The sequence below is a fragment of the Microtus pennsylvanicus genome, chromosome 7, assembly GCF_037038515.1.
Source record: "Microtus pennsylvanicus isolate mMicPen1 chromosome 7, mMicPen1.hap1, whole genome shotgun sequence".
Classification (NCBI taxonomy): domain Eukaryota; kingdom Metazoa; phylum Chordata; class Mammalia; order Rodentia; family Cricetidae; genus Microtus; species Microtus pennsylvanicus.
The window spans coordinates 116,563,475-116,585,835 of NC_134585.1; the positions used below are offsets into that span (position 1 = coordinate 116,563,475).

Below are 22,361 nucleotides of genomic sequence, written 5' to 3' on the forward strand. Positions count from 1 at the left end.
TGCCATAGTCATGATTTGGGGGGCTCTCAACAAACCAGGTCCAGCTGTTCACCTCCAAAAAATCAAATGGAAAAATACAACAGCGAAGAAAGGAATTTGTTTAATACAGGCTCTACTGGAAAAGTGGGGCCAAGTGCGTTCAGCTTCACTGGTAAGGGACAGTTGGCACTCTATCTTCCTATAAGGGCACACTCTGCTTCGTATTGTAAAAAGGAGTCCGCATGTGCCCACTGAGAACACAGTCTTCATTTTGAGTTCATCTTTAACCCAGATGTAATCCAGGTGGTAACTTGATTCCAGAGGGACGCAGCAGGGATTTGAGATCCCGTACAGGACACCGCCCCCTTGACCTGGTTGATAATAGCCTCAGGTTAGGCTCTGAGTGTTCCTGGAGACATCTTCATGATGGCAGAGGTCAATTCCCTTAGCCAATTACGGGACTGGAACTATATCCGGAAACAGCTTTGGTCCTTCATAGGACATGGCCAATGGTTTTACCACACACGGACATTCTGTCTGCAAGGCTACTCTTGGAATCTTGTTGGGGGGAAAGCTCTCTCACACCTTACTTGTGTATTTTTTTTTAAAAAAATATTTATCTTATTATGTATACAATATTCTGTCTATGTGTATGCCTGCAGGCCAGCAGAGGGCACCAGACCCCATTACAGATGGCTGTGAGCCACCATGTGGTTGCTGGGAATTGAACTCAGGACCTTTGGAAGAAGCAGGCAATGCTCTTAACCTCTGAGCCACCTCTCCAGCCCCTACTTATGTATTTTTTAAGACAAGATTTTATGTATCCTAGGCTGATTTTGAACTTGCCCTGTTACTGGAGATGACCTTGTTCCTCCTGATCCCACCTCCCCAGTGCTAGGATTACAGGCGCCATTATGCCCAACTAATACGGCCTTGGGGATCAAACCCAGCGCTTGGGGCATTCGGGGCAAGCAGATGCTCACTGAGCTTTGGTAGCTATTATCTATTAACACATTCCTCCTATGTAGCTCAGGTTAGCCTGAACTCTCAATTCTCCTGCCTCACTCTTCCCTGTGTTAAGATTACAGGAATGTATCCTCGGGTTCTTTTCCTAAGTGTCTGGTCCCTAACATATCTTACGAGAGATAAAAGTTAGTCTTATGTTGGTGTTTTCAGTCCACCTTGTATTACTGGTTTTGGGGCATACACCCCTTAACAACACATGCAGAGCTGCTCAGAATCTGGCCCAAAGTTTAAAGGAGACAGATAAGAAATGAGGCGGAGGTGACCAAGCCTGGAGCCTGCTGTTAGCTACCCTAGGAGTCAGAGTTTTTAGCAATGACAGCCTCTGTGCCCTTAGTCACAGCGCACTGCTAGAGCCCTGGCCTTCCGCACCTGCGTGCTTCGGCGGCGTGGGAGCGCGCCCTCTGGCGGCGCGCTGCACTCGGCGCGCCCGCGCGCGGGAGGAAGGCGCGGGGCCGGGGCGGAGCCTCTCTGGGGATGGCGGGGGACTTGCCGCGCTTCCTGCGGGCGCTGCCAGCCGAGAGCGGACCCGAGGCGGTGCGGACGCGGGTGCAGGAGCAGGACTTACAGCAGTGGGGCCTGACGGGTGAGCGGCCGGCGAGGCCGGGGACGGGCGGGAGCCGGGAAAGCGCCGGGAGGCGCAGGCCCATGCGGGGACCGGCCCGGCAGCCTGGAACGTCCCGGCCGCTCTAACTCCTCCCAGTTCGCGGTTCCCCCGCCAACTGTGCAGGCGCACTTACTTGTTGCAGCTCCATAATTAACTCTCAGAGCTGTGTAGGACGCCGAGCCTCCTAAAGTTTGTCCTGTCGTTCCCTCCAGTGCGTTCGTGTTAAGCCCGCTTGTGCTTACGAGCCCCATGTGTTCGGAGCCCAGCTGTGTAGGCTCCGGGTGTGCAGACCCCAGTTGGACCCGGAGCCCCCGCTTCCCAGGGCTCCCACTCTGTTCCGCGCCCCCAGCATCCTTTCCTGGGAATGTGTGCTGGCTTAACGGAAAGTCAGAACGTCTCATCAGTCATCACACTGTGGCCATTATTTATTTCTGTCGAGAGCAGAGCGAACTGTGAGCTGTAGGGTGCAGAGAAGCAAAATTAATACCGGTCCTCGGACCCAGTCTCTTAACTAGCGGACAAGTGCTTTTGAAAGTTATAAAGAAGCATTGACTTAACTTATTCGGTGTGCCAAGTACCACGAACATGTGAAGGGCTTGTTCTGGAAAAGCAACAGAAGGAGCCTTTCTGCCAGGCGGTGGCGCACGCCTCAAGTCACTCGTGTGTCAGAGACTAGCCGATCTCTGTCGGGGCCAGCCTGGTCTACAGAGCGAGTTCCCGGGCAGCCAGTACTGTATAATAGAGAGACCCTGTCTTAAAAAAGTAAAATAAAAAGTGCCTTTCCTTCTGCTTAGAGGAAGGACAGGTGCAGATGATGAGGAGGTGGAAGAGAAAGGTGATTCCTGGAGTCCTGCAGACCAGGCAGTTCATATCAGTGTTTTTCTTTTATAGTCAACTTTTAAATTTTTATTTTTGAGATTATAAATATAACAAATCTCCCCCACTCCCCCCCCAACGCTCCCATAAACCCTTCCTTGCTCTCATTTAAATTCGTGGCCTCTTTTTTTCCCATTTAATTGTTATTTTATGCATATACATACACACACACACACACACACACACACACACATACATTCCTAAGTGTAACTTGTCTGTTTAATGTCACTTGTATGTATGTTTTCAGGGCTGACCGTGTGGCAGTGGACAACCAATTGGAGAAGACCAGTTATTTTGCTCTAGCTCTCCTCAGTAGCCTAAAGTGTTTTTGTGTGGCGTTGAGGCCTCGTGGGCTTCTCTTTGTCCATTTTGGCCTGTTCCTTGGTATCATTCTCATGTTTAGGCAGTCATTTTGGTGAGACTGACCATAACTTCTGGTGTTACTTAGGAGACCCAATTTCACAGCAAAGTCCCTGATCCACTAGCTCTAAAAATCTTTCTTCCCCCATGTTCACCATGTTCTCTGAGCCTTAGGTGTGGGAGCGTTTTGTAGATGTATTTATTGAGACTGGGTTCCACAAATCTGCAGTTTGATTGGTTCTGTATTGGTGGTCTCAAGTCTGTTGCAAAGAGAAGTGTCCTTGACAAGGGGTGAGGACTGTTCTTACCCGTGGTTAGAAGGATAAATGTTGATAGATCATTAGGGATTATGCTGGCTTAGTACATTAGTGGGTGTAATTCTCCTCCAGTAACCATGACTTCACTATCAGTGAGTAGTTATCTTAAATTCCAGGACCAGGCATGGTCGCCCTCTTGTTGAGTAGATCTTAAGTCCAGTAAGAGAGCTGCTGGTTACCACCCAGGTATGCATGCCATTACTGTGCCTCTTGATGGCATGCTGGTTGTTGGTTTGGCTCATCGGCGGCATAGCTGGGTAAGACTGTTGGTTGCCTCTGACCTTTGGAAGCTTGCGTGATGCCTTCTAGTATACCATGAGAGCTAAGGGAGAGGGCATTCAGATCAGTTCCAGCCCAGGGGTGTCTGGGCCCTGTTTCTGAAGTGCATGGTGTCTTCAGCAATAGGCACTTACTTACCTTCTACCTCTGGTGGGCAGCCAGGGAAACAGCAGTGAGCTGTATGTTTTGGGAATCTCCTGGACAGCCCTGACCAACAACTAAAAAGAGGGCTTCTCATGTCTGATTTTGGAGTTTTTGTTAGGTGGTCTTGGCTCTGAGAAGGAGCATTGTCAGCCCAGAAGAGGTTTGTTAAAGATATATATATATATATAATGTGTATTATGGGTTTGTTTTATTTTTAGAGAGTTAATAGTATGATTCTTTGTGGCTTTTTCAGATATCTGTTGACTGAGGTTTCTGTCCTGCCTGGTCCCAAAGAAACACCGAGACTTACATTAATAATAAACTGGTTGGCCTTTTAGCTCAGGTTTCTTATTCTTATAACTTACATTAGCCCATAATTCTTGTTTGTGTTAGCCACATGGCTTGGTACCTTTTATCAGCGAGGCATTCTCATCTTGCTTCCTCTGTGTCTGGATGACAACTGCAGACTGAGCCTTTCCTCTTTCCAGAATTCTCCTGTTCTCTTTGTCCCGCCTCTACTTCTTGCCTGGGTACTGGCCAATCATCATTTTTATTAAACCGGTACAACTTGTAAAACTTTACAGGGTATAAGACCATTGTCCCACAGAAGATACCCTTATTGTTTTTTTACCTTCCTCTCTCCTTCTAAGTAGTTAGCCAGGTTTCCTGTACCAGGCTTGGTTTTTCTCTGGTTGAGCAGGTCTTTCCTTCCCACCGCCCTGGCAAGACTTCCTCTCCCGTTACCTTTCCTCCATTTTGTATCTAAATCTGGCTTTGTGAACTGGTCTTTGTGTGTTCAGCATATCTTGATTCTTGATTAATGTTGTCTATGTGCCTATTTGCTTGCCAGTGGCCTTCAGAATGTTACTTTACCTCTTATCTCTCTCTCTCTCTCTTTTTGTATGAGTACTCTGCATGTCTGCCTGCAGGCCAGAGAGGCATCAGATCTCATTACAGATGGTTGTAAGTCACCTTGTGGTTGCTGAGACTTGAACTCAGGACCTCTGGAAGTGCTCTTGACAGCTGCGCTATCTCTCCAGCCCATGGGAATGATACTTTAAATTATGCGGAAGGCCCAGAAATAGGTGCAGATCAAATCAGGCTGCATTTAACACATCAGGAGGGGCATATATGTGTAGGTGCATTCTTGGTAAAAGGAAGTGAGCAGACAAGAAGTTGCAGGTTTGAATGCATGGGATAGAACACCAAATGCAGAAGCATGTGTTGGGGTGTGTGTTTATGATGCTTAGCACAGGTAAAGAAGATAGATAGAGCCAGTACTGAATATTAAAACTTATAGTTGCTCTTTCTGTTTGCCTGAATAAATGCAATATTCTAAGTTGTCAATCCATTGAGAGCATTCAGGCCTTTCCTTCCAGTATGAGTTCATGAAATAATTTATGCTCACGAAAAAGAAATTTTACTTTACAATCCTTCCAGTACACCTTCTGTCTTGCCAGTATCTGGTCCTATATGCCCATGTTTAGGGAGGTCCATAACTGGGGTTCCATATGGATATGTTATTGAAACCATAATTTTGAATAATTTCATATATTGATCCATAGTTTAGGCAGCCCTTCTTGGCTATTAGGTTATTTTTAATTTTTGCTTTCATAAGTAACACTTTTTTTTATAGCTGTGGATTTAATATTGTATTAGATTTATTATTTTATGTGTATGCATGTTTTGCCTCCTTATATGTCTGCAGTTGTGTTCCTGGCATCCATGGCAGTCAGAAGAGGACATTGGATCCCCTGGGACTGGAGTTACAGATAGTTGTGAGCTACCCTGTGGGTGCTGGGAAACCCAGGTCCTCTGTAAAATCAGCAAATGTTCTTACCCTCTGAGCCAACTCTCCAGGCCACAACGTGGTTGCTTAAGTACTCTAGATAGTGTATCTACAATACAGAGGGTAAAATGTTTATATATTTCCATATATTGAGCATTCGTTTCCAGTTTGAGAATATAAAATGGCTATTTTATTGTTCACTAGAATTTTGTTTGGTTATGTTTGCTTATTCATCTTTGGGTTCAAAAGGCACCTTAGGAACTTTTTTGGTGTGATAACTATCCTGGAACTCACTCTGTAGACCTGGCTGGCCTTGAACTCAGAGATCTGCCTGCCTCTCCCTCCAGTCATTTTGTTGGCTGGTTGTTCTGTCACTTTGGTTCTCTGCCTAAGGTTAGAAAACAATGTATTTCCCGATTCCTGTGGTTTTGCTATGACCTAGCTGTAGGAAGGCAAGCACGTGATTTGGCGCAGGACAGCCACAGGACATCTTGGAGTGGCATGCCTTGATATGTGCTCCAGGCAGTGGTTTGTTTCCCCTCCAGCTTGCTTCCTTAAAGGGGCACCCCCCCCTTATGTTCTGCTCCTGTAACCCACCACCCACCTATTTTGCCCTCCTAGCCCCCCATTTGGGAACCCCCTACCCCTGAGCTATAAAAACCTTGTCTTCCTCATATCCAGTGCTGACCTCTTGAACCCCACTGTAGGGGAGGCAGCTCATGTACACAAATTAAAAAACTTGATTTAATTAATCGCTTGCATTCAATAATTTGGCCATGATGATTTGGATCAGTGGTCTTTCTCCTCCCGTCTTTGAGATTAACGGGGAGGCGAGAGCAGTTGTCGACCAAGAGGGGCAGCCTGGGCTAAGAGACAGATCATGAGAGTAGATGAAATAACCAAGTAAACCAAATGGCTGCATAATATAGGAAAGGGTGGCTGGGGGAAGGGCAGCCAAGCCCCTGTGCGGGAGAAATTTAGGGTAGGGGTGGAGTATGCCAGCCAGGAGGACCCTGGAACAGGTAGGACTGAGGATCGCAGGGAGAAGTTGTCACCAGTGTCTGCTTCCGTGTGTGAAATAGCAGCAGCTCAGTCCTTTGTCCCAGGTTTGAGACCTAACACTACCCAAACAGTTATCTCTTGCTGGGGACCAAGTGTCCAAATACATGGGCCATGAGGACATGTCTCATCCAGGCACTGTGGATACTCCTTCTGTAGCACTGTTCCATGTTGAAGCATGGTCTAAAGTCGTCCTGACCGCATCTTTCCTTAGCATGCACAGTCCGTGTGCCAGCTGTCGATCAGTTAGTTGCTTTAGTAATGCTTACTCCCAGGAGTGAATAACGGTGGGAGACTTTAGCCACAGAGGTCAGCACCTCAGAAGACCTCTGTCAGGTGTATCAGGTGACAATGACAGCGTGCTTTAGGCGTTTGAACAAATGATAGCTGGCCACCGAGTCTGCATCAAAAGTAGCTGGGACGTGAGCCAGTGCTTCCGGGTCGGGTTTGGAGCGTGGGAGTTGAGGCCGTCTTAGAACCTGGAGCCTGCTGCAAGTTCTGTTCCTTGGACCACTTCTGTCTTTCTTTTCTAGGGATTCATCTGCGCACTTATCAACTGGAAGGAGTCAATTGGCTAGCCCAGTGCTTCCAGGGCCAAAATGGCTGTATCCTGGGAGACGAGATGGGCCTGGGGAAGACCTGCCAGGTACGCCACCATGAGGGGAGCAGAGTTCACCGCCACGCCATTCATGGCTGTTTTCACCCGCTCATCGCAGCGTGTGTGCCTGACCAGGGTGTGAAGTACATAGAGCAACATGATGAGAGTTGCCTTTTCTATTTCGGGTTTTTAAAAATTGTGCCACCACCATTGTTTGGCCTGTTTTGTTGTTTTATTTACTTATTTTTTTTTTAAAACGTGTCTGGGAGAAGGCATGCTTAATTATGAGACCAGTTAAAGGGCCTGGTTCAGGGCTTTTCTCCATAGAAAAGAAATTTGCCTGCCCTGGCGTCAAGTTGACTTCGACTTCCTTAGCAGTACTTTATGGGTCTGCTTTCTGGGTCTCTGTCGGGACAGCATAGGGTGAATGTGGGACCTGTGGTTTCAGATTCACTCAGCCAACTGATCGAAACCTGGAGAGTCAAAATGGTGGGGCATTGTTAGGCAGCTGGAGTATTGATATTGACACTTTTGTCTGGATGATCAGCAAAACTGCCTTGGGTTGACATGTCATCTGTGGGTTTGGGTCAATAGGGAGTCCAGTTACATCATGTCTCATGGTTAATTACACGGGTTTACTAATCTATAGAATATTAAAGTCAACATAGTCAGGATACACAGCACAGGCAAGCCAATTAAAAACCAGGGTGATAGGCATTTCCGAGTCTGGAGAGGTTTCACAAGTGACCACAGGGAACAGAAGCTAACCGCCCCCTTCCAAGACTCACGCTGTTTGTACCAACCTCGGTCTGAAGCTGTGCAGAGCCCAGCCTGGTCTTAGGTTGGAGACTACCTCACTTGAGCAGGCACACTTTGCTCATCCATCCAGGTGTTACTCAGAGAGCAGCGTGACCTCTGGAGAGGGCATCCTGGCTGCCGTGAGGACCCAAACTTAATAGACTCTTTTTTTTAAAAATATTTATTTATTTATTATGTATACAATATTCTGTCTGTGTGTATGCCTGCAGGCTAGAAGAGGGCACCAGACCCCATTACAGATGGTGGTGAGCCACCATGTAGTTGCTGGGAATTGAACTCAGGACCTTTGGAAGAGCAGGCAATACTCTTAACCTCTGAGCCATCTCTCCAGCCCCCCTTAATAGACTCTTGTATCAGTGCAGAACCTCCCATGTGCCACCTGTCTCAGTCCTTGTCCTCCTGACCTCACCCAGAATGAATCCTACTTGTCTCTGCCTTTCAGTCTTTAGCTTCCCCCACATGTGCCACCCCCAAATCTGGTTTGGTAAAGGTTTGTTTAGAATTTATGCATCTATATCATGAAGATGATATGGTCTGGCGTGCCCTCGTCGTATTTCTTTGCGGTGTTCACACAGGGTTAGTGCCAACCTCACAGAACGAGTCAGGGTGTGTTCAGTTTTCTGGAAGGAATTATGTAGAACTCGTGGTCTTTCTTCATTTAGTGCTTCTCAGAACCCAGCTGGGACTCCAGACGTTTTGTTGCCCTCTCTGCTGTGTGGCGATAGACATGAGCTTTCTCAAGTGGCATCTTGAGGGCAGCTGAAGGAAGCAGCTGTGACACAACCCAGTCACCCAGAGAAGTTTGCCCTGGGTGTGTGCTGGGAGGTCCAATTGCACAAATAATTTTAGCAGGAAGTTATTCTACTATAAACCCATCTATTTTAAAAACCGGCTACCAGTTGCCTCTCTTCAGGGTTTTCCGGCCATAGTCATAAACAGCAGTGCGCATGCATTGCAGACAGTCTGAATTTTGTCAGTTTGATGTTGCCATTGTAACTTTGCATTTTGTGTTTTGCAACTATCCCAACTTAAATGTTTTATAGGTGAAAGACCCTTCTTGTGCTTTTGTAAATTAATCTTGATAAAATATTTTGGCATGTCGCTTTCTCAGGGTCTTGATTTATGTTTATGACTGTCTCTCCCTCACCCCATAGAAATACCTCCGCATTTGGACACAGCATCTCCTCGTGTCTTTATTTTTACCATGCAATGGATCACCTTTCAGCAGTGTATACAGACGTGTCCTGAAGGAAGTCTTTGGGCTTACAGAGACTTCCATTTTATCCATAACTTACTGGGATTTCCCTACTATAATATGTGTTCCAGTGTCGGACCCCGTGTGGGTCCAACACAGATTCCCTAACTGGACTGGAACGGAGTCGCGAGGAATAATCCTACACAATTTACACAGTCATCATGGAAGGGCAAGATCTCTCTCTCCAAAGATCTCTCATTTATTCTCCAAACAGCTTATATATCCTCACATCAATAGAGCAGGAACACATTAGGCTGTCTCCTAGGCAACCAGGTGCCTCGGGCTCAGGTCACATCTGCATCTAGCAGTCAGGTAGGCCATGAGTTAGCATCTTTATAAGACATCCTCCAAATTATAAAGGGAGGAAGCACCGAACCTCTAAACTCTTAAGCCATCAGCTTTAGCCAACATCTCTTCTCAGGTAATTTACATTTATAACAAAAGAAACTAGGAGCAGCACATCCTGGCTATTGTTAGGCAGAGACAGCTGGTCTGCAGAGTTCCGTGATCAGCTCAGACCGGGCTAATGGCTCTTGTGCCATACCGAGAAATATGGGCCTACATTCCAGGAAAGCATGTTTTCTCTGCTGTTATAAAACTGGGCCTCAGAGAATGTCCAGCCAAAAGAACAGACTTCAAGTACACGTAGAAGGGAGGAAAGGTGTAGGGAAAGAGGGGAGGGGCTTAGGAAGGAGGATCCATCCTCATCGGGTGAACCCAGCCAGCACAGATAGTCACTACATGTGGGCCATTCTTACAGTCATGTCCTGGTACTACTGGCATTTTATTTTAGAGGGTTGCTGGGATGACCTTGTCCACCAGGAGCCTTGTTTCCCTTGATTTCTATTCTTCCCTGGCTTTTTTCTTTGCATTAGAGGTTCAGTTACATAAATACTGATCCTCACAGCTTACTAACTACTTAAATAACTCAATGCCTAAAATCCCCTTGGCAGGTTTCCTGAGGCTTCCTTGATTCTCCCAAGGAGAAGCATACTCCTTAACGTGGAAAAGATTGTACACAATTTCATTGTAAAACAAGTTGCATGTAGGTGTGTGTTCATGTGTGTTTGCGCGCATGCGTGGTTATCTTTCATGAGGAAATGGATCAGAATGGACGTCCTTTGCTGTGTTCCAGACCATCGCTTTCCTCGTTTACTTGGTGGGAAGACTGAACGATGAAGGGCCGTTTCTGATTCTTTGTCCCTTGTCCGTTTTGAGCAACTGGAAAGAAGAGCTGGAGAGGTACAGAATAAATTAGATGAAATTTTATTCTTTGCATTCCTTAAGAAAATGTGATAGAATAATAGTGTCTTACACAATTAATGAGTTTATTCTAGAAAGGCCTGAATTGAAGCAAGGTAGGTAGACACTGGGTACCCAGCACAGGAGGGTCCAGGTGTTACCATTACTGTTTGACAGTTTAAAGGTTGGTGCTCATTTTTAGTGAAGTTTGGTGAACTGAAGGGGAGCTGTCCTTCCCATATTGATGTCGGAGGTGGCTGATGTGGGAGGTTTCTTTTTCCAAAGTCAACACAAGGCCTTTTGACCTCACTCTAATGTGTGAACATTTCTGTCAGGGCCTTTCCTGAGGCTTAGCAGTGACTAGGTGTGATTTGGAGTCCCCAGGGCTCTCTGGTGCAAGGCCACCCAGGGTCTGCTCTTGGCCTATCTCGTGATGTGTGGTTTTCCAGGAAACCTGCCCTGTCCCGTGGCTCTAGCATTTGCTCTGTTCATCTCTTTTCTTTGCCCCAGATTTGCTCCAGGTCTGTCCTGTGTGACATACGTGGGTGACAAGGAGGAAAGAACCCACCTTCAGCAAGACCTACGACAGGAGTCTCGATTTCACGTGCTGCTGACTACCTATGAGGTAACCGTCAGCTTCTCTAGCAAGAACTCCTGACCTGGGCGGAAGAAGTTGTTAAAGCCACTACAGTTCTGTTTAAACAGAGCATACTTTTGGGGGTCTGGAGGGAGGGAAGTGACTCTCCATCACATCCTCAGAGAAGCTTTGTGACTGTAGAAGTAAAGGATTATGGGACTTCATGTGGGTTAGTTTCCTTCCCTCTCATTCCCACTGCTTCATGGGGAGGGGCCTCGGAAGTGATGCCTGAGCTGCCTCTTGGTTGATGAATAGAGGTGGTGAGGGAAAGGGGTTCTCTTTTGGTAACTGGAGCACAGGAATGGAGGACACTTAATGTCTTAGTTAGGGTTTCCCTTGCTGTGATCAACACCATGACCAAAGCAGCATGGGGAGGAAAGGGTTTATTTCATCTTACCCTTCCAGGTAATGGCCCATCACTGAGGAAAGTCAGGGCAGGAACTCAAGGCAGGAGCTGATGTAGAGACTGTGGAGAGGGCTGCTTTCTGGCTTGCTCAGAACCCAGGACCACCAGCCCAGTGAGCTATCCACCGTGAGCTAGCCTCATCCCCATCAATCATCAATCAAGGAGATGCCCCACAGACCTGCCCACAGGCCTCTCTGCTGGGGGTCCTGTAAGCAAGACCTTCCCCTTAGCCAGACTCCCTTTCATTTGGACTTAGGAGGCTCAGAGCTTTGTGTCTGAGGTGGTGAAGGAAAGGCAGGACCAACCGCTGCAATCGGAGACAGTAACCACAGGAAGTAGCTTGTCAGCACTGCGATTTGTTAACTTCTTGTCCTTACTTTTTCAGATTTGCTTGAAGGATGCCTCATTTCTGAAATCGTGAGTAGGTTGAGCTGCCCCAGGGACTGCTGCATGAGCCGTAAAGTCTTGTGTTCCGTTCATACTGTGGTCGCCTGCCCCTCTCTGCATTTGTCTAACTTTGGAGTATTGATGACTAATGTAGATGTTAGGACTTCTGATGAGTGTCTTGTTTCATTCAAGTGAGCAATATTATCTTTTCCTCAAGAGGAATGCATGCCTTTCTCTCTTTTCCTGTCTATTTTAATATAATTTTATTTGGTGGAGGGTACTAGAGATTAAAATTAAGGATTTGCACATGCTAGGCAAGTGTTCTGCTTGTGAGTTCATAGTGTCCTAGCCATTTTCTTTTTATAAGTGGTTTGTCTGCCTGCTCGCCTGCCCTCACTGTGTGTGTGTGTGTGTGTGTGTGTGTGTGTCTGTCTGTCTGTCTGTCTGTATGTCTGTTGTGTCTGCCTGTGTGTGCAAGCTGACTCTCTATCTCCCACTGTTTCATTGGCTTTCTCCTGTCTGTCATTGTGTGGCTTACTCCAGACCAGCTGACCCTCGAGGGTCTGTCCAGTTCTTGTCTCTGTGCCCTATGTTGCCGCAGGAGTGCTGGGACCACAGATGCACTCCCATATTGGCTTTTCCCATGGGTTGCAGGGATCCAGCTCAGGCCCCCAGGCTCGCTCATCCATTGCTTTCACCGGCTGTGTCAGCTCCCTCCCTTCCTCAGTGTGTGCTCATCTGTCGGAAAGAGACTGAGAATGCCCAGCAATGCCAGGAAAACTGGTTACAGAGCAAACCTACAAAGACAAAGTCCAGTTCGGGAATGAGAAATGTCCCCAGGGGCTGAAGGGGTGGCGCAGTGGTCAGAGCGCTTGCTGCCTTTCAGCAGATCTGAAAGAGCACTCAAGGGACCGGCTCCCAAACACATGTAACTCTAACGCCACCTGCAGGCGAATTCAATGCATCTGGCATCTGCAGGCACCTGTACTCTTGTGCACATGCGTGTAATTAAAAAAGCTCCTGAACTTTGTCCTCTGACCTCCACAGGTGCACCATGGTGTGCGTTTGCCTGCACATTGTCTCTCTCTCTCTCTTGCACATACACCTCTTCTGTGTCCTCGCTCTCTTCCTGTCTCACTGTCTCACATGTGCTTGCGCACACACACACACACACACACACACACACACACACACACTCACGATACAAATTTAAGAGCTCATCAAGACCCTCCAAAGTGTGTGCCCTCTGCTTTGCAGATAAAGAAGATGAAGCTTAGGTAACCCACAGAGGCTCCAGTGCTGTGATAAGCACATGCCCAAAGGCAACCTGAGAAGGAAAGGGCTTATTTTGTCTTACGGCTTACAGTTCATCACAGAGGGAAACCACGGCAGGAGCTCGAAGCAGATATCATGGAGGAACTCTGCTTCCTGGCCTGTTCTTCTTGACTTCCTCAGTGACTTTTTCTAATACAGCAGGCCTAGGGATGACACCACTCACCGTGGGCTGGGCCCTCCTATATCAGCAATTAAGAAGATGCCTTGTAGACATGCATACCCACAGTCCAGTCTGGTGGAGGATACCGCCTTGCAGACATGCATGCCCACAGTCCAGTCTGATGGAGGATACCGCAGTTGAGGTTCCCTCTTCCTGGATGCGTGAGTCGGCAACCAAGGTTAGCTCTATAGCTAATGTTAAAAATGGCAAAGCAGGCCTCCTAAGTCAGCATTAGTGCTAGCCAGCCTCTTTTGAAGTTCTGGAATGTCACATTTCTAGGGAGAAATACTGCCTTTCTATCTGAGGTAATCGGTTCTAAGCATACTGGCAGGAGGATTTAAGAACCCAAATAACCAAGGAGCATTTATAATGCTGACTCGGTATGAGTCCCACGACATAGATGTATTCTTTCACGGTTAGCTAAGATTCTGTCTCCAATTGCTGTGTCGTCCTTACTGAGGATGGCAGGGGAATGTAATGTCTGTACTGAAGAGATGCATTGTGGATATTTCAGACTATGCATGCTAGCGGTATAAACAGCCCAGCATCTTTTGGATTACAGACTCACAAAGTCTCTTCGGGGGGCCTCTTAAGAGCATCCTTTGATGATGATTTGACCCAGTGTATTTAATTTTTCCACATTCACCTTCTTGTAGCCTTGTTTCGTTTAATAAGTATTTTTGGATATTCGCATGTATAAACATGTCTCCTTCAGGGAACCGGGCCACCTGTTTGTGGTAACCTTCTCTCATGACTGCTGCCCCACTGTGGAGACCTCTGCATGTTACCAATCTTACATGCATCTGCTCCTGGTCCCCTGGATTCCTTGTGCTCTCCCTGGGCTCCTTGTCCTCCCCCCATCTGCAAACCTCCGTGATCCTCTTCTGTTGACATGGCTCTTCTCGTCTTCTCTTTTTGTACCTTAGGAGAAGACTTCCTTTTCTTAAGCCAGCCTCTGCATAACGTCTTTCTCTGAGTTCAGAGGAATTTTCTTTCCACCCCATGGTTTCTTTGTCTGTCTGTCTGAGATAGAATCTTCTATATAGACCAAGACAGAAGATCTGAGTTCTATCCCAGAACCCACCTGGGAAAGAAAAGAATCAACTTTTGCAAGTCATCCTCTGACCACACACTGTGGCACACACGTCCCTACCCCATAAATATAAAAAAATTAAAATATAATGTAATATCCTAGAATTATTACTAGTAAAACTAACAGTCTTAGTATGTTCTACGTTTTAACTTATTTTTTTGTAATTTTCAAGAACATACAATATTTATATTTTGTTTGTTTGTTTGTTTTGAGACAGTGTTTTGCATGTAGCCCTGGCTGGCCTTGCTGTGTAACTAAGGCTGCCCTCAAAGGTGGTGTCCTTCTACCTCTGCCTCCCAAGTGCTATGATTTCAGTTGTGTTCCCTCACACCCAGCCATCATTTGTGTTACAGTGACCGTATATGCCTTTTTATATAGTCGTTTTATCGCCTATTCTTAGATATTTAAGTTATTTTCAATTTTTGTTGTTTTTAAGTAATACATCCTAGAACATATTCACATATATCCTAGAACATACACACACACACACACGCTTACCATATTTGGGGAAGATTGTAACAGGTTCTCAAAAGTACCTGTTAAAAATGTGCTTCTATAGCCAAAGTGTAAAATTGGTTTATGCTGATGACATAACACTTAGGAGACTGAGGCAGGAGGATTGCAAAATTGAGGCTTGCTTGAGCGACATAATAAGGCATAGGCAGTATAGAAATATATGTATGTGTATATCTGTATGTACTTTCATGACTGAAACCGGTCACTTGCTCTTGCTAGCTACTGTCCAACAGATCACATTCTGAGGTCACTGTGGACCTCGGTGTCACCAAGGGGGAGACACTGGGCCTGGGCCTGTTCCGCACTTCTTGCTTAAACCCGCTTCTTTGTCCTCTGGGTTGCAGCTGTCTCGACTCCCGTTTCTGCTTTTGTGAGCCTGACCAGATCACCTAACCTTTCCAAGTCTTCATCTCCTTATTAGCCCGATCCTGTCTATCCATCATGTTCTTTTGGACTAAACACACAGAGCTACCAGTTTAGTACCTGGCACATGGTTATAAATGTTTCTCCTTTCTCTCTGGCTTTGGCTCCTCCCTCCCTCCCTCCCTCCCTCCCATCTTTTATGTCTTGGGGGAAAGCCCCTTGTGTGCACCCACTCCCGCAGCTGATGTCCGTGCACAGGGCTGTGTCTCAGTGGGGAGGTGATTCGGGCGTGCTTCTAAGGCCAGGCCTGTGGTTAGTCTAACAGTAGCTGTGGCTTCATAACGAGGTGGTTGGGAGACGCGAATGAGTTGCACGAAGCTAAAAGTGGATTTTCTCTCGCAGCTTCTCTTGGAGTGTTCTGGCTGTGGACGAAGCTCATAGATTGAAAAACCAGAGCTCCCTGCTGCACAGGACACTTTCAGAGGTAAATCCGCAGGGTAGCCTGGGCTTTTGTCTAACTGCTTGCTGTTGGAGATCATCTTTACAGGGTGGTTTTAGTTTTACAGAAGAATTGAGCAGAAGGTACAGAGTGGCCCCTTGTCCCCACTATATCTTCCTCGTTGACCAGCACCCGTCAGAGCAGTGAATTTGTCACAGGTGTCGGAACACTGTCAACATTGTCGCTCAGAAGCTGTAGCTGACAGATTCACTTTTGATGCTGTAGACGCTGCTTGGTTGGGAGAAATACGTAATGACGTCTGCCCACCACTGCGGTGTCACGTGTAGTGATTTCATTGCCCTGACAATGCTCAGGAGCCCCTCTTACTCATCCCTCCTCCTAAAAAACGTTAGCCAGGGCAGTGGTGCACGCATGTAATCCTGGTACCCAGGTGGCGGAGGAGGCTGCGCAGTCAGAGCCTTTTACAAGATACTTTAGGCCTGAATAGCAGAGATTTAATTGAAACTTTTCTTTTTAGTGAGATTGCTGCAGGGCTAAGTGAACATTCATGGGAGGCCACCAGAAAGTATGTACTGTCTTTCGTCTTATCCTTCGTAAGATAATGTTTGTTAAAATCTGGTTATCAAATGCGACCCCACCCCAGTAAAGTGCATTTCAGTTTCCTTTGGATTGTCTTGGACCTCTTTACGGAGATAACCTCACTATAGATCAATGTGGTAGCAGATAGATTGGGCATATTGTGCCTCTCCCCAGTTCACCGATGCAGCTCACATGAAGACCAGCTGCAAACCATTGAGTGTCACCGTCATCCTCCTGGTCTTTGTCTCTTGTAAATATGATATGTTGTCCTCATCCTCTCTTGGCCTCTCCCACTGTTCTGAAAACATGAGAATGATTTTCTCGTTTTTTGTTTGTTTTGTTTTGGGTTGTTTTTTCTAAGATACGATAAGTAGACTGTCTTCCTCCTAGTTGAAAGGCTTGTTCATTCAAGAGACTACACATCAGTTCTGTGGTGATTAAGTTTGGTCCCATCCCATAGTAAATCCCTTACATCTAGAGGGCATTTGAAAGGAGACCCTTGATCTGAGTTCTGTAGTTCCTGGCCTGGAAGTTGCAGCTTTGGGAGGTGAAGGCAGATACATTCTCTGTAGATTCCTGCGCCCTCATAGGCATCCTCTTGCTTTTTGGTGCCATCACCTTCTCTTCGGGACCCTTACTAGTATCTCCTTCCCAGGAGGTTTTATATTACTCCACCGGTGCTACTTTAGGGCAATACCACAGGCTGGGTCATACTGAACAGATGTTTGTTAACCTCAGCTCTGAAGGCTGGAAACCAGGTCAAGGTTGTAGGGACTGTGTGGTGGCAGAAGGGCAAGAGAAAGAAGAGAAAGCTCGCTCATTGAGTCTTTTAAAAGGCCCTCGATCCCCCTCAAAAGTGGCCTCATTGCCTCTTGGAGGGACACCTCCTGATACTTGGCATGTTGGCAACACCTGTGCTTTGGAGGGAGCACATTCAAGCCATAGCAGCGGTCATATCTAGGTATCTCTCCTTGTAAGAGAGTTCTTAATAAACTCATATGCAAATTACTGATGTACATTGAGAGGAGAAACAGATACTGTAAAGGGACCCTAGGCTTGTGGGTTTGAAACGGGGAGCCTGAGTTTTATAACTGTCTTCAGAGCCTGCACATACTTTTCATCAGGAAGCCCAGGCTCAGAGGATGGAGCGAGGAGACTTCTCTGGACAGGTCAGCATTCCTTTCTAGGCGAGGCTTGAAGTACAGATCGTTAACATTTATTTAGGTGGGCGGTGGTAGCGCAGGTCTTTAATCCCGGCACCTGGAAGGCAGAGGCAGGTGGATCTCTATGCATTTGAGGCCAGCCTGGTCTACAGAGTGAGTTCCAGGACAGTGAGACATGCCTCTCCTCCCCAGCCCCAAAAGAAAGCAAAATGTCCAACAATCAAACAAAACCATTTATTTTTAGACAGCACAGTGGGAAGGGGGATTCTTTCTGTTTTTCCCCTTAATATTGTTTATGAAAGTTGAAAGTGACCTAAATATGAAAATGGAGAGTCGGTGCTGGGATTTATGTTTCATACCCACAGTACATTTACAACCAAAGCTGTCATAAAAAGTTATGTGGAAGAATGTTTAATATTTAATAAGGAATGTGCTCATACAATATTTTATACACGGAACTTATAAAGTACTATAAAGACAGATTGTCTCTGATTTTTTTTCAACTCTTAAGTTTTGATGCCAAACTTTGAATCAGAAACTCAACTCATATCCTAGGAAAGCTAAATATTGTGACTAGTAGTCACCTTTGTAGCCTTCTGTTCTTTGACCACTTCGGCTCTTCGCTGAAATACACTTGAAAGATTCTGGTTACTGAACTAAAAGGACTCAGTCCATGTAGTTGAAACACTTCAGAAATGTTGAGAGGAGCGGTGGGCTTCATTCCCAGCACCCGGCCACGCGGCTGCCCGGCTCCCGCATGGCTAGCTTATGCCCCGAAATAATTACACGGAAACTGTATTCTTTTAAATTCTGCCTGGCCCATTAGTTCCAGCCTCTTATTGGCTAGCTCTTACATATTGATCTAACCCATTTCTAATATTCTGTGTAGCCCCACAAGGTGGCTTACCAGGGAAGATCTTAACCTGCATCTGTGTCTGGTGGAAGAATCATGGCGACTGCCTGACTCAGCTTCTTTCTCCCAGCATTCTGGGAGAAATGGGCCAAGGCAGTTTCTTTATTAATTAACCAATGAAAGCAACAGATTAGAAAGAAATCACTCCTACATCACAGAAACATTGTCCAGCAGGCAGAGCAGGCACAAATGGGTAGATAATGAATGAGATGGCTGGAACTGTTGCAATCAGTTTCGTTGGTTGTATCACATTGCCCTTTCGTCCTGCAAAAGCAGTGTGTTGTCTGATGATCCCTCCCCAGCCAAAAGATAAGCAAAGACATTGCACCACTCCTGCATTAGTGCTCCAGTATGTCCTCTGTGTGTGTGTAATGCTCACTGTATTTTTTATTTAAAATAGCATACATATGTGGTATATGGCTCTCCTATTTTCTTAAATTAATTTTGATGGTTATTGTTATGTCAGTTCAGAGGTCAATCATCCTTGATCTAATTTTTTAAAAAGATTAAAAATTTTTTTTATTTATTATGTATACAGTATTCTGTCTGTGTGTATGCCTGCAGGCCAGAAGAGGGCACCAGACCTCATTACAGATGGTTGTGAGCCACCATGCGGTTGCTGGGAATTGAACTCAGGACCTTTGGAAGAGCAGGTAGTGCTCTTAACTGCTGAGCCATCTTTCCAGCCCTTCCTTGATCTAATTAATATCTCTTTCTTAAGTCAGGGTTTCTTTATGTATCGCAGGCTATCCTAGAACTTGCTCAATAGACTAGGCTATCCTCAAACTCAGAAATATGACTGCTCCTTTCTCCCGAGTGCTGTGATTAAAGGCATGTTCCACCGTCCAGATCTAATATTTCTTGATAATGTTGTTCTTTTTTTTTTTTTGAGCAAAGGAAAAAGACTAAGAAAAATGAGAAAGAACTCCCAAGAGTACGAGGTGTCTCAAGGGAGGAGTAATCTGTTGTTATTGTTCTCCTTAACTTTTAAATTTCATTACTAATTACTAGTATGTAATCACTGATAAAGGAAATTCCTTATTTGTAACATGAAGGGCTGGCTTGGCTTCTTGGGGTTTCTGTCCCGCCCAGTACTCCACAGCTGGCAAGCCGCAAAGAAAATCACACAGAGATCTCCGTAAGTTATAAAACTGATTGGCCCATTAGCTCAGGTTACTCATTAGCTTATGTAGCTTATATTAATCCATTATTCTTATCTATGTTTGCCTTGTGACTCAGTACTTTTCACAGCGGGGCAGATCACATGTTGCTTCTTCAGAGTCTAGGCAGGAATGGAAGGAATGGGCTTCCTCCTCTCCAGCATTCTCCTGTTCTCATTGCCCCACCTCTACTTCCTGTATGGTTGACCCACCTATACTTCCTGCCTGGCCAATCAGTGTTTTATTAAAATACATGATTGACAGAATATAGACAATTCTCCCGCACCACTTGTTTTTGGATTTCTCATTTGTTTCTGAAAGTTTAAAGAAGTCTCTTCTGTTTGGAACTGTCATGTGGCAGAGAGTCCAGAAGCATCCAGAAGTCTTGGTACGCCATCAAGTTTTGCAAAAGGCACTGTTTTGGTATTGATCTTGTTCTTTACCTGTAGTGGAGCATTAACATTTTTCTTCCTCAGCTCCATGTGTGGAGGGGCCTGGTGTGTTAGCTTTTTGCTTCCTCAGCTCCATGTGTACATATGTCCTTGTCTCAGTTGCTTTGGTAGCTTCCCCATGTGAGGTGCATCCTGTAATTTAACTTTCCAAGGTTGAATAGCGGGAACGGATTGACCGCTCTGTAACACTTGCTTGGGAAGTGATGTGACCTGCATCCTTACAGCACTGTCTTCTTGGAGGACCCTTTTCTGCTCCTTACAGCTGAACCCAAAGTCGTTTCCTTCATCAAGTAAAACACACAGCCTGCACCCGAGCCTCCCGGTGTTCTGTGCTGTGGCCATGTTGCTCTTTGTTGGGCAACCCAGTCTTTCCTCCCGCGGTGGCAGACTTCTGATCTTGTTGGTCTGTGTTTAAGTTCTCAGTGGTCTTCCGCCTCCTGCTCACCGGAACACCCATCCAGAACAGCCTCCAGGAGCTCTACTCCCTCCTCAGCGTCGTGGAGCCTGATCTCTTCTGCAGGGAGCAGGTGGAAGACTTTGTCCAGCGGTACCAGGACATTGAGAAAGAGTCCAAATCAGGCAGGTTCCTCTCTTCCTGATCATCCCCAGGAGGGCGTGACACAGAAACTGCCCTCGTGTCTAACAGATATAGATAGAGGAGATGACCAGAAGACCAGGGAGCTAAGGAGCCAGAAGCCAAAGGGCCAGTGTTAGGTGCCTCATTGGCTTCGCTTGTCTGCCTGTGCTCTGCTGTCTGGACTCATAGATCATTCTGGAAGAGGTAGGAGGGTGCTTACTACAGGCCCTGCTGTCAGTGTTCTGCGGCACGGGTGCCTCTTTTAAATCGTGCACCAAAGCCAAGAGTTTAACAGAGATGGGATGGAGACGTGTGTGTGTGTGTGTGTGTGTGTGTGTGTGTGTGTGTGTGTGTGTGGCGGGCGGGGAGGACTTCATCATCCTTTATGGCGGTGGCAGCTTTCTCTTGTACCTTTGCCCCTGTGTCTCACAGAATTATCTGAATATCTGGATATCTTTGATATTACCCTAGGATGCTTATACAGTGTTTTTATTTTGTATATATTGGGTAAGAATGAGTTGGAAGAGGTTTCCCAGTAGAACACCCTAGGCTAAAGATTTCTCCCGCAGAACTCACATGGTTAGAGTTGCCAGGTAAGTTTCAGATATCCAGTCAAATATTACATGAGCATATTGTATTACAATAGTTCGTTGTTACGTGAAATTCCAGGTCAGCTGGCTACTTGTCCTGCGTGTTTTATTTTCTGTATCTGGCAGTCTTAACATGGAGTGTAATTCTGATTTAGGATGGTTTTAGAAGTTCCATATACCTGGTGAGGGAACAAGCGATTTGACGTCAAAAGAGCCAAATTTGAATGCTGACAGCCTTGGTGGTCAGCTCTGTGGCTTGTGTCCGAGGCTTGACTCGTGCGCTGCACCTGACTTTGCTATTGCAATGGGCAGTTACACCTTTCTAAGCCGCATTGCTGAGCAATAAGAATAAATGCAAAATCACCCCGGGATTAGGAGAGCCTCCGAGAAACAGGACAGTTAGTAAGAAGAGAGTTTGTTAAGTGTCCCTGGTTCCTGGGTTCAGAGCTGTGACAGGTGGAGAGGGAAGGACAGGTGACTTGGCTGAAATGCACATTCAGAGAAAATGTGTGTGAACTTTGACCTGCTCTTGACACCTAGCGTTTGCACAGTTATGAGGTGCAGTGCAGTGTTTCGAATTGAGTCTTAATTGCATTGGGTAGTGATCAGCTCAGGTAGTTGGCATATCGTCAGTTGAACTTTTATCATTTCTTGACGATGAGCGCTTTCAAATGCTTTTTCTCTACCAGAGCACACTGCAAATGTGCACGAAGTTGTCAAAGAAGAAAATCAGTAAAGGCTTATTTTGAGCTATACAGCACAGTATTATTATTAAATATATATGTATATGTAAGTGCTCAGTATTGGTAGTTGTTAGGGAAATGTGAATCAAAGGCACAGTGAGGACTGGAAGTTGGACTCTGGGTAAAATCACTCACTGCTCTTTCAGAGGATCTGGGTTGGGTTCCCAGCACCCACATAGCAGCTCGCAACATGTATAGCTCCCGTTCCAGGGAGCTGCCCTCGTCCAACCTCTGGACGTATCTCACACATGGTGTCGTTATAGACACGCCAGCAGAACACTAATACACATAATGGTAAATAAATGCATGCAAAAATATAAAAAAGACAATGAGATACTATTCACCCCAGTGGGATGGCTGTTATTTAAAAGACCCCTCCCCCAAAACCCCTACAAATGCCAGCAAGGATGTGGAGAAAGGGAACCCCACTGATGATGGGGTGAATATAAACTAGTGTAAACAATACAGTACCAAGGTACC

At 46.1% G+C, this 22,361-nt stretch overlaps 1 protein-coding gene across 2 annotated transcripts in view; it reads left to right on the plus strand.

Moving 5' to 3' along the window:
* The first annotated feature begins 1,438 nt into the window (after positions 1–1,438).
* Chd1l (chromodomain helicase DNA binding protein 1 like) overlaps positions 1,439–22,361 on the plus strand; it is a 50,907-nt gene continuing 29,984 nt past the window's right edge. The window contains exons 1-7 of one of the 2 annotated variants that reach the window (XM_075981828.1): positions 1,439–1,588; positions 6,967–7,079; positions 10,241–10,347; positions 10,858–10,972; positions 11,776–11,807; positions 15,647–15,728; positions 20,388–20,550. In XM_075981828.1, the coding sequence (XP_075837943.1) occupies positions 1,480–1,588; positions 6,967–7,079; positions 10,241–10,347; positions 10,858–10,972; positions 11,776–11,807; positions 15,647–15,728; positions 20,388–20,550 (721 nt within the window). In that variant the 5' untranslated portion in view covers positions 1,439–1,479. Of the gene's footprint in view, positions 1,589–6,966; positions 7,080–10,240; positions 10,348–10,857; positions 10,973–11,775; positions 11,808–15,646; positions 15,729–20,387; positions 20,555–22,361 lie in introns of both variants that reach the window. The other variant, XM_075981827.1, reaches the window with a different exon arrangement.